We start from the raw sequence: 18,792 nt of genomic DNA on the forward strand, positions 1-18,792 counted from the left end.
CTGAATTTTGACCACATGACCATTGGGGATGCTGGAAAGGTCGTAACGGAAAAAAGCGGTCATAAGTAATTTTTAGTGCTGTGTAATTTTGAATGGTCACTAGATGAACTGATATAAATCGAGGATTACCTGTATTTAAGCTGTTGTATGCTTCCTCTCCCCCTTTTCCTCCCTAAATTTTTAGTTAGGTAAACTAAAAGATGGTGACGACCGCAGCATGAAGAAACGAAAGCGAAAAGAGGAAGAGTCAGAGAAGGAGAAAAAGCCTCGGAAAATTAAAGTTACTAAGCAGTTGGGGTAAGTTTGCTAGTACTTTCTTCTCACATAATAGATTTTGTTAAACTGGTAAAAATGCTATTTGCAATAGTATTTGCAATATTATTTTCATTGTGGGTTATTTAATTCAGTAGAATAAATGTAGATCAAGTGAGGGTCAGTATATTTTTCTTGACATGTTTTTTTAAAATACTGTCACTAAAACGATCAGAGTTTCTTACATTGCTGTCCCAAAACATATACAAGTATGATACTACTATTTGAATCAGTTTATTATGAGAAAGAAATGTTCACAAATTATTTTGCAGTTTTCCAGACTCGTGAGTTCTTGGATTACAGCTTGGATTGTAATTGAAAGTTAGTTACAACCAATGTTCTGAAATAATTTAACATGAAATTATATTGTATTTCTTTCACTATTTTACATTGTTTACTATTAATTGATTTAGTTTAATCTTTGTAATTTGCAATATTTCAGTATTAACTAATACAAAGTTTTTACATTTTTAATTGAGATCCAAGTTCAACATTAATTCCATTCAGTTACTTTATTGTTTTATTTGCAGGGTAATAGCATTAAATTCACACAAATCTGAAAAGAAGAAGAAAAAATTATACAAGGATTCTTTTTCATTGGCTGCTATGATCCGAAAATTTCAGAAAGAGAAAGAAGCCCTTAAAAAAGAGGAGGTTAACCTGAATCCCACAGTAGCAACTACCTGTTCTACACCCAGTAAACTTCCTATTGCTCCTGCCATTGGTGGTAATGATGTGTCTGACTTGAATCTCAGCATTACAGATCCAGTCCTTTCTATTTTTGGCAGCGCTAATGAACGTGAGCTCCTGCAGGAAGCTGAAAGTGCCCTGGAGATGCTGGGAGACATTGATTTTGATAGGTTGCTTGATGGTACCTCTGATGGAAGCCCAGTATCTGAGCCTTTAGGAGAAAATGGAAGTGTCACTCAGCCCCCCCATACTGCTGAGGTCCTGACCCTGAAACAAGTGCCTGCTCTCCCACAAGGTCTGCCAGGACATCTAGAAAAGCGTATTGAAGACCTTAGAATTGTAAGTCATTTCTTTTTACTAGGCTTTTTAAAAAAACTATTAGAATTCATGTATTTAAGGCAATCTTTGCAATCACAATACTTTGCAAACTTCAGGATATATTGAGTACATACAAACTGAAATGAATATTCAAATATTGGATTTCTGGTAGGTCTGATAATTCTTATTTGCTTTGGGAGACAGCACATTACAGTCCCTAATAGCATTCATTGCTGATCTGTATGATCTGTATCAGTATACATGCTATCAAAGATACAGGTTAACCTAATCCATCTGTTTTTGTAAGGCCAACATTTCAATAAACATACATTTTCATTTCATAGAAGCTAGTTATGTGATCTGTATTTTCCTGTTTAATTAAAATTTCTTTGAAGGATATAACATTTCATTTTGTTAGGTGTTAATCTCATTCTGTTGTGATTGATTTTTAAATACACATTAACCTATCCTGAACCATAAATATTCATGTCAACATAGCCTGAGATTTTAAAAGATATACTGTATGATATTTATATTTCATCTATCAAATGAGATTTAGGTTTTAGAAAACATCTTGTTGAATGTGAATGTGCAGGAAGTTCTTCTGTAACTTCAAATCTCAACAAATAAATGCTCTGTCTTATATATTGGCAAAAAAAATCAGAAAATAAAATACAAGCTGAATAGTCAAGGCCTTGTTGGTGATCCAAGCTCTGTAAAGGACCTTGGAATACTCATTTCTAACGATCTAAGTGCTAGAGCCCACTGTAACTACATAGCCAAAAAGGCATTAAGAGTTGTTAACCTAATCCTACGTAGCTTTTTCTCTGGTAATATCACACTACTAACTAGAGCATACAAAACATTTGCTAGACCAATACTCGAATACAGCTCATCAGTCTGGAACCCATATTACATATCTGATATTAACACAGTTGAGAAAGTCCAGAAATATTTCACAAGAAGAGTTCTCCACTCCTCTGCTTGTTGCAGAATACCTTATGCCACCAGACTTGAAATTCTTAACCTAGAAAACCTAGAACTACACCGCCTTCGGTCCGATCTAAGTATAGTATATAAAATCATACATTGCAATGTCCTGCCTCTCAATACTTCAGCTTCAACCATAACAATACAAGAGCAAACAATAGATACAAACTCAAGGTTAATCGCAACTTGATTGCAGGAAATAGACCTCAGCAACAGAGTGGTCAATGTCTGGAATACTCTACCTGACTCTGTGGTTTCTTCCCCAAACCCCAAAAACTTTAACCTTAGGCTGTCTACTATTGACCTCACCCCTTTCCTAAGAGGTCTGTAGGGGGCGTGCATAAGCGCACCAACGTGCCTACCGTCCCTGTCCTATTGTTTCTTTTATTTTTCTTATAGGTACCCATTTCATGTATTCATAACTATGTATATACTTATACCTATTATCTTGTCAGCGATTGACAAATCAAAATAAATAAAATAAAAAAATAAATATGTTTAGTCTCCTAATTGTTCTTTGTGGAAACCTTAATGCTTATGTATTAGCTAATCTAATTTTAATTGTATATTCAAACACAATTGGAAAGTTTAAGTTTTCAAAATAAAATAGAACTAGAAAGATACTAAAATTTTGTATAATATGCCAATATATTTAAATGAATCTAATTGTTATTATTACAATTATTAATGCTTAAATATATTAATTGTCAACTATAAAAGGTGTATACAAAATGTTTTAATACAAAATGCTCATGATTTAATTGGAGTAACTGCTGGAACCCTGACAATAATTTTATCTCCCAGTATTATAAATAGTGAGGAAAGACAAAAAGTACCTATAGTATTCTAGAATAAATACTTGGTAGAAACTGAAATATTTTTTCTAAGATTGTGAAAATAGAGTGCAACTTGTTAGCAGTTAAATTATTAAAATTCTGGGCTGAAGTGCATTTTTATTGTTGTCTCTAGGCTGCCAAGCTCTTTGATGAAGAAGGCAGAAAGAAATTCTTTACACAGGACATGAATAATATCTTGCTCGAGTAAGTGCCCATTTTGTTTTTCAGAAAATACTTAGTTTAGTAGAATAAATGTGTTGATTTCTAAAGTAGAGTAGATTTCTAAAGTAGTTCATAAAAATAATTAGATTATTTATTTGTTGAAGAGTATACTTGTCCCATTTAGGTTTTGTATTTTTTTATTCATAATTATATAACATTCCTACACTTGTTTAGCCATGTTTATGGTGTTGACATTAATCATATAATCCTTTAAAAAGAGTAGCAAATAAAGCAGTGTCCCTTAAAACAATCAGATTTTTTACATAGAGAAAATGTAAACTTGCTTGAGAATAAGCAATAAGGTACAAGTCTTGTCCATGTGTTCCTTATTAGCTGTGAATTTGTTTTCTGTTCAACAGTATTGAGATGCAGTTACAGGAATTGAATCCTACTTTCCGAAGTGGAGTGTATTCTCATATTGAAGCTTTTGTACCATGCAATAAGGACACATTGATAAAACGTTTGAAGAAATTGCATTTCAATGTCCAGGTAAAGCTACCCAACTGAGATACATTTTAATCAAGACACATCATAGATGGGTCAGAATTGATTCCCTATAGAATGAAGCATTACTTGCATGTCAAGGGTGTTTGTATGTGTGTGTGGTTATAAAAGGTTTGTATTCCATTGTTTTTTAAATAGACAACTTACTTTCCTAGTGTGCTGTAAACTAGATCACATAATTGCTTTGATGATTATTGTTCTATTTTGAACTACTTTTATTTTTGTATTAATTTGTGGGTTAAATTTCTAGTTCCGGGCTCTCTCACACAATTGAATCCCCATTACTTAGAAATTGCAGTCCTTTGGACAGACTTTCCAGAAGTACCTAACTTTTTTCAACTATTGCTGATTTTTAACTATTAATTTTAAAAAATATCTGAGAACTGTTGTGGTACTTTTAAAAAGGTTGACTTTAAAAAAAGATGACTCAATTGTGAATAAATTAAAATCCAATCATAATGCAATTTGGTCATAATTAAACAAGTCCATGATACTTTTTAGATTTTTTGTGACTTGTTTTTATGCTAGATCTAAGTGTATGTTTTAATTGAGGGACACTTTTTTTTAAAGTGCTATCAAGAAAATAAGTCTTTTAAATTTTCATTTAATGTATCTGATGGTCTGGAAAATTGGTCCATGAATTTCAAAATTACCTTATTTATCTATTTCAAGGGATAGGGGGGGGGAAAAAATAATTTCCTTTTTACCTTATAAAGATCCAGAAGAGGTAGGAACATTGCTGGGTGAATTTGGATGGATGGATGGATGGATAAATGGTAGACAGACAGACAGACAGAAAAAAAAAAAAATGCTATTTTTTTTCGCATTCCAAGATCACTTCCATTATAGTCTGACCATTGAATTATTTCCCACTTCTCTGGGTTTGCTTACCTAAAATCCCACCCCCTTTATTAGAGCCTTTCTCTCTCACTATAACAAATTGGGAGTCGAGTGGCACCGCTTCTTAATTAGCAGTTGTCTGTTTTATGAATGGATAAAGCATTTGCCAGGAGGCAATGTCTTTGCATTTCATACTCCAAATCCAAAGGAAGTTGGAGGAAACCAAGAGATTCTAAAAAGCAAAATATATCAGATAAATTCTAGGTACCACTCTGCATTTTTAAATGTTCAGATTTCTGTGTATGTTCTTGGGTTCTGTTTTTTGCAATACAGTTAATCCCAGCTTGGCTATAGAAGATAAATAATGAAAAACAACTCTTTTATATTGAATGCAGGACCATACTGGCTATATTAAGTTGTTTGTTATTTGCGTCATTGTCATGGTCAGAATCTTTGATCTTGAATTCTAGATTTAGTACCCTGACAGGCATGTTTATCTTTTAATTGACTTGCTGCCATAAAATTGCATTACTGTGGTTTTTATTCTATTTTATAGATACAGATTGTAATCCTTTCTAAGTGATTAAATTATACATATTTCAAATACCGTATATACTAAGTATAAGTCGACCCCAATATAAGCCGAGGCACCTAATTTTACTACAAAAACTGGGAAAACTTATTGACTCGAGTATAAGCCTAGGGTGGGAAATGCAGCAGCTACTGGTAAATTTCAAAAATAAAAATAGATACCAATAAAAACTTTCACTAGGACAGTTGAGAATAAGTTTGATGTTCACAATTTCCTCTTTGAAAGAGACCAGTAAATAGGGAACAAGAAGATGAAGAAAAGAAGTGTGTTTTTTCACACTTTTCACACTGCAGTGAACAAAAATGGCATCGTAGGAACAGGCTTATTCTCAGTCCAAAGGTTTTTTTGTGATTTCTTCCCTGATTTAAGGGAAATTTGGGAAACGATCTCACTATCATGAAAGGTTTAATTGATTCACTAACCCAAAGAAGATGATGATGACAGTGGGAGGCAGGAATCACTCTTCCCTTGCAAGAAAAAGCAAGAGCCGTTCTTATGATCTCTCTCTCGCTTTCAGTCTGCTCGGGAGGAGGAGGAGGAAACGAAGCTGAGCGGAGCCGAAGCGACCTCGGCTCGTGTTGTTTTCTGAGCCCGCGAGCCTAGAGCCTAGAGCTCAGAAAACAACGCGAGCCACCGCCACCACCTCCTCCCCTCCTCCCGAGCGGACTGAAAGCAGCTGAAAGAGCTTCTTGTCTTGGGAAACACCGGGCGCCCTTGCTGCCCCCTGAGGGAGGGCGATTCTGGGCTGCGCGATTGGGGACTTCGTGGCTTTGGGTGGGTGGGTGGGTGGGTGGGAGCGAGGACGGATGGAGTCCGTGAAGTGGGGCTTGCCTGCCCTTGCTGACTGCCTCTGCTTCCTTAGGGGCGGGAAGGGGCTCATCTGGACCAAGGGTGAGTCTCCCCCTCAGTTTCCCTGAAGGATCTTCCGTCGCTTTTGCCTTCTCCCTACATCTTCCCTCTGTTAAAAATCCCCCCCACACACACACACACTTATTTTCGGGCGGATAGATTTCGTGTCTGAGCATTCTCACATGGCGGTGGGTCTTTCCCCCTAAAAACAGTTAAAAAAAAAAAACATATCCTCATGCAAGAACTTTTCTGCTTCCGATTACCCCCATGCTTAAAAGTTGCAAAGGAAACACGGAAGCAGGGAAGCGACTGCCCAGCTCTGGAGCTCCACACCATTTTTTTTTCAGAGGGAATCTCACTCGAGTATAAGCCGAGGGTTTTTTTTTCAGCACAAAAAATGTGCTGAAAAACTCGGCTTATACTCAAGTATATACGGTAAATCAATAAATAAATGTTTTGAAAATGGCAATGTAGGCACAGCCCCTTACATCACTTAAGTTTAATTTAATTTGTTTTGCTTATCTCTTGAGAGGGTTTTTGTACTGCTAACTTTATTTTCCTTTTTCTTTTTAACAACTAATAATGTTTTTATTGTTGAATTTTTTTAAAAAAAATAATCAATTGTTTTAGAGCCATGCTAATTTTTAAAAAATCAGTTGTTTTAGAGGCAAGCTAATTCAGAAAATGAAAAACATTGAAACGTTCTTCAGGGAGAAAAGGCTAAATAGCTTCAGAGATGCAGTGTGTGAATGTATTACATTGTTTGTATCACTGTTTTAATGGTAGTATCTTCTCAGGATGATCGCTTGAAGGAACCATTGCAAAAATTGAAGTTGGCTATCAGCTGTGTCATGCCTGAACAACTATTCAAATACCAGGAAGATTGCCAGGCACATAGTCAAGCCAAGAATGCCAAGTATGTAGGCAAACCAAATAGCGCTCATTGGCCAATGTGGGGGGAGATGAAAGGGAAACTGTCCTATTTTATTAGAAAATATGAAGTTCTAGATGTGAGGAAATTATGTTTATGATTGCTATTTTCTGCGTATATTATATATAAATTTTGCTTTTTTGCAGTACATTAATTCTGGAATTATAGTGCAGCATTTATGAGATGCATACATCTCTTGCCGTAAAAAAGATACTGAATATCTGTACATGTATTCATTTGGCCTTTTTTTGGAAGCTGCTCCTATTGCTTATAATAGGTTCTATTTACCTAGATATCTAGATTTTAGATTTTAGATTTATTGTTTTGGTTTTTTCTCCCAATATGCCCTGCATGTCCAGTTAGTACTGGAGTTGTAATTGAAAATCTTCAGCACAAGTGGGGTTAAAAGTTGTTTAATTTCTGTTAGAAAAGCTGTAGCCTGAAGTTGCAACAGTGATGTTGCAACTTAAGTGGGGTCTTGCATGTAGGAAAGGAGATGCTATTAGTGATCACTATTTTATTTAGTCCTAGAGCTAATTGCTGGATCCATTTGAAATTCTTCAAGGACCATTCCATTAAAATTGCCCTCCATTTTTAAATTTTCAAGTTTTATTTATGTTCTTTTCACTGTAGGAGTAAACACTTATTAATCTGTGGTTGCAACATATCAGAAGGAATCTGATAGCATAATTTGATAGCATATCAGAAGGAATCTGATAGCATTTCTGACTAAGAAACTTGATTTAACAGCTATTTTGTTACTTGGAAAAGGTGGTACATCCTGGTTTATATTGACATACATATTAGCTGATAAATAGTAATTGTTTTTCTTTTTTATGAAACTTAATAGGTAGACGAACTTCTGGCAAATCTTGTACCACTTATTAAATAGTTTTGTAAATGTGTGATAACACCAAATTGTTTTTCAACAGCTGAATTCTTCAGTTACTTTCTATGCAGTCATACAACCAATTCTTCTTGTCTCATGAAGGTCTTTCATATTGGTAGTTTTTGACAATTCTTGTAATGAACTAAATGGAATTTGGCTCATTTCAGTATCCAAAAAATGTGTAGACATTCAGTGACTTTTAAGTTAATTGACTGCAAATACCAATTTTGGTCCAAAACATCAACTGCTACAAGAAAAAGAGTGACAGAACCTGAGGATGGAGTAAAAGAGGGCTCAGTCCCTATGTGGCCACAAGTGAACTAAATCCAACCACCCTTGAATACCATTGACCCTTTTCTAACACTAAACAGGTGTTAACCCTTTGAATAGATTCCTGTTCAAAGACAGGATAAGCAATACATCAGTTTAATTGGATCTTCACATAGAGACCTGATCGTTCCTGCCAGCCAATTGCAAATAAGCAACCAGCAGATATCTCAGTCTCTCTGGCAATGTAATGATGAGGAAACAAGCTTACCTCTGTTTCTACTCTTTACAATACTGTGCTTACTCTTTTGCTCCAGAATGCAAGCAGAAGATGAGCGAGACAAGAATGGTTCAGAAGAGGAGGATGACGAGAAACCAGGAAAGAGGATTGCAGGTCCAAGAAAAAAATTCCACTGGGATGAGACAGTGAGGTGTGATACTATGTTGTTTGATACTCCACTAGTGGTATTCTAAGTTATTATAGCACAGTGTAATAAAACTTATTTCAGATCTGTCAGGAAAAAATATATTTCTTGGACCTTTTTTCCTGAGATGGAGCACAAATGTAAATCTATAATAGCTAACGCATGCAGTTCTGGAGTGGAAATGAACTTCATGGAGAAGTAACAGAAATAAGACTTTTGATCTTGATTAATGTGAAGCTCATCTTTCTTACTAATTTACTTGTTCCTAAGTGCTATCTAATATTCACTCTGTAATTTCCCATACCTTTCACTGTGTAAGACTTTGCACACTTGGCAATATTGGCATTCTTGTCCCAGAATCTTTACTTTATTTGGATTATGTAAAGGTCTGTCCTCAGTATTTGATTTGTCTTGGCTCCTATGTGGGTGATTATCAGAAGAGAAGCTAAAAGGAGTGTCAAAGAAATGGAAATAATTTTGCTTATAGGCTAGAAATCTGAAATGTGCAGTGGTATTTGCTTTACATTTTCCACCAGCTTTATGGGTATGAGAAGGAAGAATTTTTCTCCAGTGCAGATTTGCTTATCTTCATTTCTTAAACCCAATTCTATGTTTAAATTGCTCTTACAGTTTCAAGTAACAAATTCTCTGTTGTGGGAAATTAGTATTTACTGGTTGCAGTGTTCTTGGGTAAGAAACATCCAAGAAATGGAAATGCCTGTTTTAAGTTGTAGAAAATTTTCATCTTCCCTCTTCAACTCTGTATTGGAATGGAATGGAATGGAATGGAATACTTGATTTGATCAAGTGTGATTAGACACATAAGGAATTTTTCTCCAGTGCAGATTTGCTTATCTTCATTTCTTAAACCCAATTCTATGTTTAAATTGCTCTTACAGTTTCAAGTAACAAATTCTCAGTTGTGGGAAATTAGTATTTACTGGTTGCAGTGTTCTTGGGTAAGAAACATCCAAGAAATGGAAATGCCTATTTTAAGTTGTAGAAAAGATAAGCCAGAGTACAAGAAACTGAAAAACCAGTTGTATTATATCATGCAGAATACTATGGTTAACTAAAAGTTATTTTTGAATAATCCTATTTTTAGAGAAAATGTGAAAGGTAAATGAATAACTTTGACAAGTGATGCTTGATGTATTGAAGACAGCCAAGTTTATTTCAACAGGACTTTGCTGTGTAACCTTGTCAAGATAAAGCTGGATTGTTATGAGCTAGAGCCAAATAAAAGTCAATCTGCAGAAGATTACCTCAAGACATTTATGGAAACAGAGGTGAAGCCTCTTTGGCCAAAAGGTTGGATGCAAGTTAGGTATGATATCTATTTAAGACAAATATTCTTATTCAGTTTTTATGATACATGATGAATTAAATTTTGTCAGAATTCAAGCATATGCTATTTTTAGATACTGGTTATAACACATTTTCTGAAATAGTGTATATGAAATCATTAATTAGTCCTAGAGTTTCCAAATTAGTGTTTGTAGGCCTTAGAGTAATATCTTGATGCCTGTGGTGCTCCTATTTATTCTCTTTTCTTTTTAATCTGGTAATGTTACATTGCTGGGAAAGTGCAAAGATGATCCATCCATCAGCAAATGGAACTTGCTAATTGCACCCCATAGTGCTTAAACCTACAAAATAAATGTAAGGCATTGCTTTCTGGAAAATCTAAAGTGTACATGGCCACTAAATAAATAATGATATTTTTTTATATTGCAAGGGGCGGGGGAGAAGTCCAGGGAATATCTTGTTGATTAGTTTGTTATCATTTAATTGTAGTAAAACATAACCCTGTTTATGGTGGGCCTACATATTTTTAAGACATGTTTTTAAGACATGATTCAACACTGAGTTGAATCTGATTTACCCATCAAATGCAAATAAATCTGGATTTATACAGCTATTCACAATGTAGGATGTGTAAGAAAGTTGTATTTTTAAAACATGAGCAGAAACTTTTTGGTGCCTGAAAGCTACACAACACTTGGACAAGATCAAATGTCCCAGTGAATGTGTTGGGACTCCATTTAGTCTTCAAGGGCAATGCCTTGTAAAGCTCATTTTATTAATTCTGTCTGGAGATAATTAAGATAAAGATGACTGTTGTCAGAGTTTCATACTTCAAAAATTTACAAGGCATTCAGGGTTATGTCTTCATCTATGGATCCAAGTATAACCATGAATTGAAGAGAAACTCCATAATTGTAGCCCTGGTCCTCCCCAGCTATGACTGCTGGACAGTCACTCTGCTCTAATGCTGTCAACATCAACATTGGGAATGAGATGAACCCCTGTAATACAGTGCCTCCAACCAGCCATAGGTGGTCCAAGACACTAACGTGATCAGTGTCAAAACCAGCTAAGGTCTAACAGAATACAGTTACACTCTTGCTGTCCAATACACAAGAGCAGCCTATTGCTGTTTATGTCCCATACCTGGATTTAAGTCCTATCTGAAAATGACTCAGCTAATTAATTTCACCCAGGATTCTTTGCCAGGATTCCCATAAACTTCTCCATGACGTTCCATAAAAATGGGAGGTTGAAGATTAGGCTGAAGCCATCTAATATGGTGAAGTTGGAGATATTGTTTTTCACCATAAGCATTCCAGCATAATGATTTCATAGGATCTCTGATCCGGGACAGATTGTTAGAGTGCATTCTTTTTCTAGCTTAGCAATCTCTATGTTCTCTGTCTCCTAATGAATCTTATGGAAGCTACTATATTGCTAGAATTAAGAATTAAGATTATTGGGGTTTGCCATTTTAAACTTTAATAATAGTTTAAACTTATCCATTTAATTATTTAATTCATAGCAGCTTATTTTTGGTATAAATAAGAAATTTGGTGTAGACAAGAAGATTATTTTAACTGATTTGCAGTATGGTGAAATATGCACAGTTGCTTTGAAACACTAAATGATGTTCTACCTAACTTAACCAGCCAGAGTAATGGAGAATTTATGGTAGTCTCAGACTCGGATAAAATTGTATTTTAAAAATCTTTATTGTGGTAATCAGTGCAAGGACAACTATTATTTCAGTGTGTAACATAATGTTGCATTAAAAATAGACCTAAAGAACTAAATTTAGAATTTGGGGTGGAAAACTACTATTAAAATAACAACAAAGTTAGAGACTGTCTTTGGTCATACTATTCTGTTTGTAGTATATACTATTGCCCAAATGTAGCAAGGTCTAAAGTATTTATGCCCGAATGGCTTTTTATGGACTAACAGAGCTGCTCATTTGGAAGATTGAAAACCAAAAAGCTTCCTTCTCCAGAAACAATGTGGCCTGATAAGGTTAAGATAGTTCATTCATTGCCCGACAACAGGAACAGCTTTTTTTTTTTTTTTAAGAAAATAGGCAAAAGAGTACCTGTTCTTTTATACCTCCTCTTCTAGGAATGGTAGAAAAAAGCTGAATAGTTTGATTCAAATGTTGCTGAAATGGATAATATAATATGTGAGTGTACTTGATAAGCCCTGTCTTTAATATCACTTACTCTGTATTGGCTTTTTGTAGGAAGGAAACCTATGTGCATAGCAGTATTAAGTATTGATTTCCTTGTTAGCCAGAATCTTACATTGGGAACTAAAATAATACTTCTGCAGACATTTGAATTGATCCTAAATGCCTGCAAGAAAGCCAATGTCACTAGAGCAAAATTAAGAGAATCATTTATTTCAGTAATGCCTGAACAAGGCTTCAGTTTTTAAAAAAATGAATTCTAAAGATTATAGCACAGGGTAGAAAGTGGTTGTTAAAAGGTAGAGAGCAATACTGATGCAGGAACAACTGGGAACTTGCAAAATCTGTTAAAAAACTTAAGTAACTTGAAGCAACTTTAATTTTACTCAACTATTTTAATGTGCATTATTATTTAGAATCACAAGAATCGCAGGAATAATTAACTACCCTTTTATTTCCCTTCAGTGCATGGGAAGTGTCAGTCTATGCAAGAAGAGCAGATTGCTGTTATTTATGTTCATGAAGTCTATGATAAGGACTGGCATGTTAGAATACAAAAAATATTAAGTGCAAGGGACTCTGTAGCCCAAATAATTATTTTGATTAGTTCTTTTATTTATAACAAGACAGTCTAATGCCAGCATACTAGCAATATGAATATGTGAACACATTTAAAGTGGTTTAAATTGAAAATGTCATCTTGGTGTAATATTATAAATAATGATCAATTTATGAAACGTCATAGCTTCTATTTGCTTTGTTTTCTTGACTACTTCAGGAAAGTCAACCCAAATACATATAATTCAGTCTATTAATTACTAATCTTTCTTACTGCCTTGTTTCAATTGTTTGTAGCTTGATTGGGACAAATGTGGTTCTAGTTTATACACATGTAATCTTAACAACCCTTTTGAGGATTTAGAAATTACAAATACTGAATTTAAAAAATTGATTGATCAGTTGTATAATCGCTGGCCAAAAGTTTTATTCAAGAGTGATTAGGTTACAATAACACAATCTTTAATCAACTATTAATATATATTTAGTGTGGAATTATATATTTGGCTCTTTATGAATACTGAAACTTGTTTTTAGCCTTAAAGAGATTAGACTGAAAAGATAAATACAAGTCACAAAACTTTAGTCAAGGTAAGAAAATATAAAAGGCTTGGAGGTAGGTGGATAAGAATGAGCAGCTTACATATGAGAGTGTTCTAAGGTTTGAGATCTTTCTTTTTAGTGAGTTTACAAAAATATATAACTAGCTATTATTAGGATAATAGAAACATAGTTGAACATGGCCATTTGGATCAGTGGGTGATTGCTCCAGGTGTGTTTGTACTATACAATCCCCCCTCTGCCCGTACATGCTTCATATCCTGCTTAGACAAGGATCCAAATAAAGTATTCCTGATAAATGTTTTTATAACTTCTATCTGAATATGTCCAGCAGCTTAGAGCTACTATCTCTTCTTAATCCTTAATAGACATTTTACAATTTCTACCTTCTCTCACAATCACTTTTTTAAACATTTAATAGCAGTTTATCTTTTTATAACTTAAATCTATTAAATATTCTGGAATATAGACTAGGTCTTGGTATCCTTTTGACATTATCTCTGTTCAGTCTTCTCCAAACATAAATTGGAGGCAGGGTTGTGTGCATTTCTTTACACAACTTCTGGTTTGTTGGAACTCTTCTCAAAGAATAGCATTCAGAACTGAAACAATACTTGGGTTTCACCTATACAAAGTAAAATAAAACTACTGTTTTCTGTAATTTGTAAATTAAAATATTCTTGAAATATCTTAAAATTATATTCCCCCCTCATTTTTTTGCATTTATATCATATTATTAATTTGCATTCAGTTTGTAATCAACCAGTCTTTGAAGATCTTTTTGAATGGGAAAAAAACCCTCTGAAATTTCATCCAATTTAAGCTACTTTTTGTAGCTTTTCAAGATCCTAGTTTTGAAACATCAATTACTTTTTACAAATATTTCCTTCATTTAGAAAGTGTAGGATCTTCCTGGGCATACTTTGTGTATGTGTGTTGCGCGCTCCTTTGAATTGGTGTTGACTCTTGGCAATTGCCTGAACAAGTCCCTTCATTTTTCTTGGCAAATTATCGTTGCCTCCATCCTATGGTTGAGAGAGAGTGATTGACCCAAGGTCACTCAGTTGCCTTTATGCCCAAGGCAGGAATATAACATGTTATTCCAGTTTCTAGCATGATACCTTAACCACTACACCAAACTGGTTTTCACTGTTACACTTATTGGTCTGATTTTGGGGTCCTTTAATTCCTTTTGATGATAGGTAGAACATTTGCTTTTCTGCAGTCCTCTGGCACCTCAGCAGGGTGGTTGAGCCCTCAAACAAGCTTTTTCAGTAAGCTAGAATGGGGATCATCATGTCCTGGAAATGTTAGCTTATTTGAAATAAAGAGGTATTTCCCTACCCCCCCAACATGAAGCACATGATTTCATGTTGGGGAGAACTGAGATGAAAATACAGTGCCTTTGATTTATTATCTGTTGCTATTTTTGCCACTTTCACTGATTGATTGATTATATGTTGTCAAGTATTTTCAACTCCTAGCAATAACATAGATTTTCTAGCCTTTATTCCTTCAAGTCTCCCAGTGGTACATTTATCACCACCATAACTAAGTCCATTAATCATGCTACTCTTCTTCACTTTCCTTCATGTTTCCCAGCGAGAAGGATCTTCCTATTAGGTGTCCAATGTACAGGTGGTCTTTGCTTAATAGCAGTCACTTAGCAGCCATTCAAAGTTAATGATGGGCTTCCTCAGCTACTTAAAAACCCGTTTTCAAAAGTCTTGATTGCTGCAATCTTTCCCATAGTCACATGACCTCATTTTGGGCTACTGTCAGTCAGTTTGCATTTGCAGTTGCTTGCGGTGTCCCATGGACACATGACAATTATTTTTGGCATTTTTGCTAGTTTGTGGTTCCCAATTTCCAGCAAATAACTCCAATGGGGAAAATTGACTTGTTTAACAACTGCAGACCACTTAATGATCACCATTAACCACCTGATTTTATGGTCTTTTTGTGCTGCCCTGCTTCCCCTACACACATGCATGTATAGCAAGAGTTCTATACACCGCCGCCCCCAACAGGTCCTCAGAAAGCACTCCTGTTGTGCAGGTCCAGATTCTAAGCTCAGCACAAGAATCACAGGGTAACCCAGTCCAACAGACACACACGAAGTCTGCAATTCAAACAGGTTAGGATACATGGCACAAGCACACAAGGCATGGAACTGGGCACATTGCTTCAGCAACGCTCAAGACCTCAGGGTGGGATTTAGGCAACGCTGATGCAGCCCTTCATAAGAGAAAATTGCCTCTTCACAAGTAATCTAGCTGACTGGCGTTGTGCTTGTCTCCTCTCTTCTCTACCTGTCCTTAGATCAGGAGGAAGTGTGGACTCCACCTCTTTCTCATTGCTAATGGGCAGCAGCTGCTCCTGGTCCTTGTCTGGAACTTCCTGGCCAACTTGCTGCAGCTGTGGCTCCCCTAGCTCAACCTCAGCCTGCCATTTGTTTGATCAACCCAGCTGAGGCTGCTCTAGTAGGCTAGCACTCTCCGAGCCCTGATTCTGACCAACATTTGGCTCTGTGCTTTCTTCTGCTGACTCACTCACCCCTGTCCTCTGAACTCACGTTCAGAGAGGTGACCAGTGGGGATCCATGACACTTTATGACTATAATTCCAGGCTCAATTACTCTCATATATTGAGGACTACCTATAGGGTAACCTGGTCAGTTGTGCTTTGTGTGAGAACAACGGATTGATTTGTTCAGCAATCCATTAGTTTATTTTCTTGACTGTCCACAATATTCTCAAGAGTCTTCTCCAATACCAAAGTTCAAAGGCATCATTACTGTTCATATCCTCCTTCTTTAAAGTCCAACGTTCACTTCCATAAAACATCATAGGGAATACCATGACTTGCATGATTTTGATCTTTGTAGGTATAGATACATTGTGGAATTTGAATATATTTTTCAAGGCCTTCATGGCTGGCTGCTCTTCTGCTGGTACTAGCCTGCAGAAGAAGCCTGACTGCTTCTTCTTTTACCATTGATTGATCCTAGTAGGCAAAAGCTGTCCATCATGTTGTTATCTTTAATTCTACGGTGACTCTTGAATAGATATGGGATATTGGTGGGATATAGGCTTTTCAAACAGTATGTTGATTGTACTTGGGGCAGGGGAAGGTGCTTTATTTCTATTACTCAAAAATCCACAAAAACTGTATTTTTCTATTATACAAGAGGTTCTATATGTAGAGAGGATTGGAAGAAGAAGGGGAAGAGAATTTTTAAAAATAAATTTTATTTTATTCAGAAAATTAAGGTAAAATACAAACTTCAAAAAGGGAAAAAAAATACAAAAACAAATCAAAGATAGAAAAAACATTAAAAAAGAAAAAAGTGCATTAAAAAAGACAAAAACACATAGATATATTATCCCCCCTAATTGAATACCGACAAATATATATATAATATAGCCAGTTTGACCTGTCATCTATAAAGAGACAAAGTAGTTAACAGATGAACCAACAGCAAAGTTAAACTTTAACACTTTCTGTTAGCAATCTGTTGTTGTATTTAACTCGTAGAAAGCCTACAGTCACTACAGTCATTATCTCTAATTTCTCCAGAATCAAATACCTTCATCTGATTCTTAATAATAAAACTTGTCCTTAAGATTTTGGTTGAAAACTTCCCAACAATTGTGTCTTATTCCCCCAAATTATAAACCTCTGTTGTCAATCCATTCCAAGTCCAAATCGTTTTCCAATTAGATTTAGTAAGTCAATTACCCAATCACCATCAATCTGGAAATTGCAGTCCTCAAGATTCTTCTTCCCAGGAGGGTCTACAGTAATTCAAGATTCATCTAGGGGCTTTCCTAGGTGTTCCCATTCAGATCTAGGGAGGACTGCCAAAGAACTGATTTTAGCAAAAAAAAATCAGCTGTTCATTGGCAGAAGAAACAAATCCCCCAGGCACTCATCATGCCATCTTGGGGGAAGCGGGAAGAGCATATTTTCTGCAAATGATATTAAAACTTTTGAGAGAGAAAAAATGACTTTGTTCCCAGTGGATATCTGGTTTGTGAGTTTGTAGCCAATTTTTGCCCATTGCTATCAGGATATTTAAAAAGCTGAAATTTCCGGTTGTGCTTCCGTTGTGTCGGAGTGGAATCCACAATCGTGTGTGGTTTCACTCTGTGCTTGCTTGTTGGAAGGTCCTGATTGGGACCAGAACCACCCTGGAGGGGTGGTGAAGAAAGCGGAGACCACCTGGAGGGTCGAGGGGAGCCGCATCTCCCCTCCCTGGCAAGGTAAACCCCATCCGAAGACAAGTTGTAGCGGTGTTTAAAAACAGCCACCATGAAGACAGGAAGCAGTCTGTGAAACTAAGACTGTTCTGGAGCGGTGAAGCTGTGAGCAGTGTGTGAACCTGGTAAAATACATGGAAATTAAGGTACCCCGGAATTAAGAAACAAATAAGTTTTTATGAAAGATTGTAGAAGTGACGACCAGAGAGAGAGTGAACAAAATTGGAAACTTCTGAAATTGGCTTTGGACTTTGAAAAGAATTAATTGGGAGGTGGAAAATTCAGAGGAAAATATTGGATTATAAAAGACTTGGAAATTTAACTGGATAATTATTTGTATTTTGGCACTATATAGGCATAATTAAATGCTGGAATTGAATGTGTTAAAAAGAAATAATAGCTAATAATTGGAATAATTAGTGAAATTAATATCAGCTTTAAAAAAAGGAAAAAGTGAAAAGAAAGGGTGGAACGTGGAAACAGAACTGAGAATGCCACCTAATGGTAAAGGGAAAATTTCAATGACTCTTTGAAAAGTACTTGGTCTTTTTAAAAGTGGAATTTGAAAGGAAATAAAAGGAATTCCATTATAATAAAATAAAAACCCTGAAAAATTAAATACTAGAATATTACAAGGAAAAAAAGATATGTGAAGAAATTGCCCTGGGATTGTTTCGTGACTTTGGGAAAAAGTTGGAAAAGAAATTAACAGAAGAAACCTAGAAACAAAGATTTATGGACACTGACTGTTGAAATTAAATATAAAAGATGCTAATTATAATAAACTACTGGACAATTGGATTGGACATAAATACTAAAGAAAGAGGGGGAGAAGAAGAAGTGTACAAAATGGGAGGATTAGTGTGGAAATAAAAATGGAACGACAAAATATGAAGGAAAAGATGGAAATGTGCAGTATTATACTACAAAAATTAGAAATGGCGATGCAGATTGAAGAAGAACAAAGAGAACCAGAGGGAGAGGAGTTAAATAAAGAGGAAACCAGCCTTAAAGAACAAGTGGAACAACGAACATTAAAACAGGAAAAAAAAAAGCTAAAAACTTGAGGTTTGATGTGATAATTAAAGGGGAAATAGTTTGGAAAATTAAAGGAAAAGGAAACAGCAGAAGAGGGAATTACAGAGGAAAAATCAAGAGAGGGAGAGGGATAAAATAAATAACTGGAATAAGAAATGGAGAGAAATGATAAAGGAAAAAAGGAGAATTAAGAGAAATGACCAGAAAATGATGAG

The 18,792-nt window shown here is 35.5% G+C and overlaps 1 protein-coding gene across 1 annotated transcript in view; it reads left to right on the plus strand.

Annotated features, from left to right (window-relative positions):
• UBN2 (ubinuclein 2) overlaps window positions 1-18,792 on the plus strand; it is a 64,023-nt gene that overhangs the window by 10,007 nt on the left and 35,224 nt on the right. The window contains exons 5-11 of the mRNA XM_026694673.2: window positions 185-297; window positions 843-1,341; window positions 3,280-3,350; window positions 3,728-3,857; window positions 6,951-7,069; window positions 8,558-8,671; window positions 9,849-9,992. Coding sequence (XP_026550458.2) covers window positions 185-297; window positions 843-1,341; window positions 3,280-3,350; window positions 3,728-3,857; window positions 6,951-7,069; window positions 8,558-8,671; window positions 9,849-9,992 — 1,190 coding nt within the window. The remainder of the gene's footprint in view (window positions 1-184; window positions 298-842; window positions 1,342-3,279; window positions 3,351-3,727; window positions 3,858-6,950; window positions 7,070-8,557; window positions 8,672-9,848; window positions 9,993-18,792) is intronic.

This window comes from Notechis scutatus, chromosome 6, assembly GCF_049901735.1.
Source record: "Notechis scutatus isolate UNSWTSFEM ecotype Mainland chromosome 6, rNotScu1.2, whole genome shotgun sequence".
NCBI classification, from domain to species: domain Eukaryota; kingdom Metazoa; phylum Chordata; class Lepidosauria; order Squamata; family Elapidae; genus Notechis; species Notechis scutatus.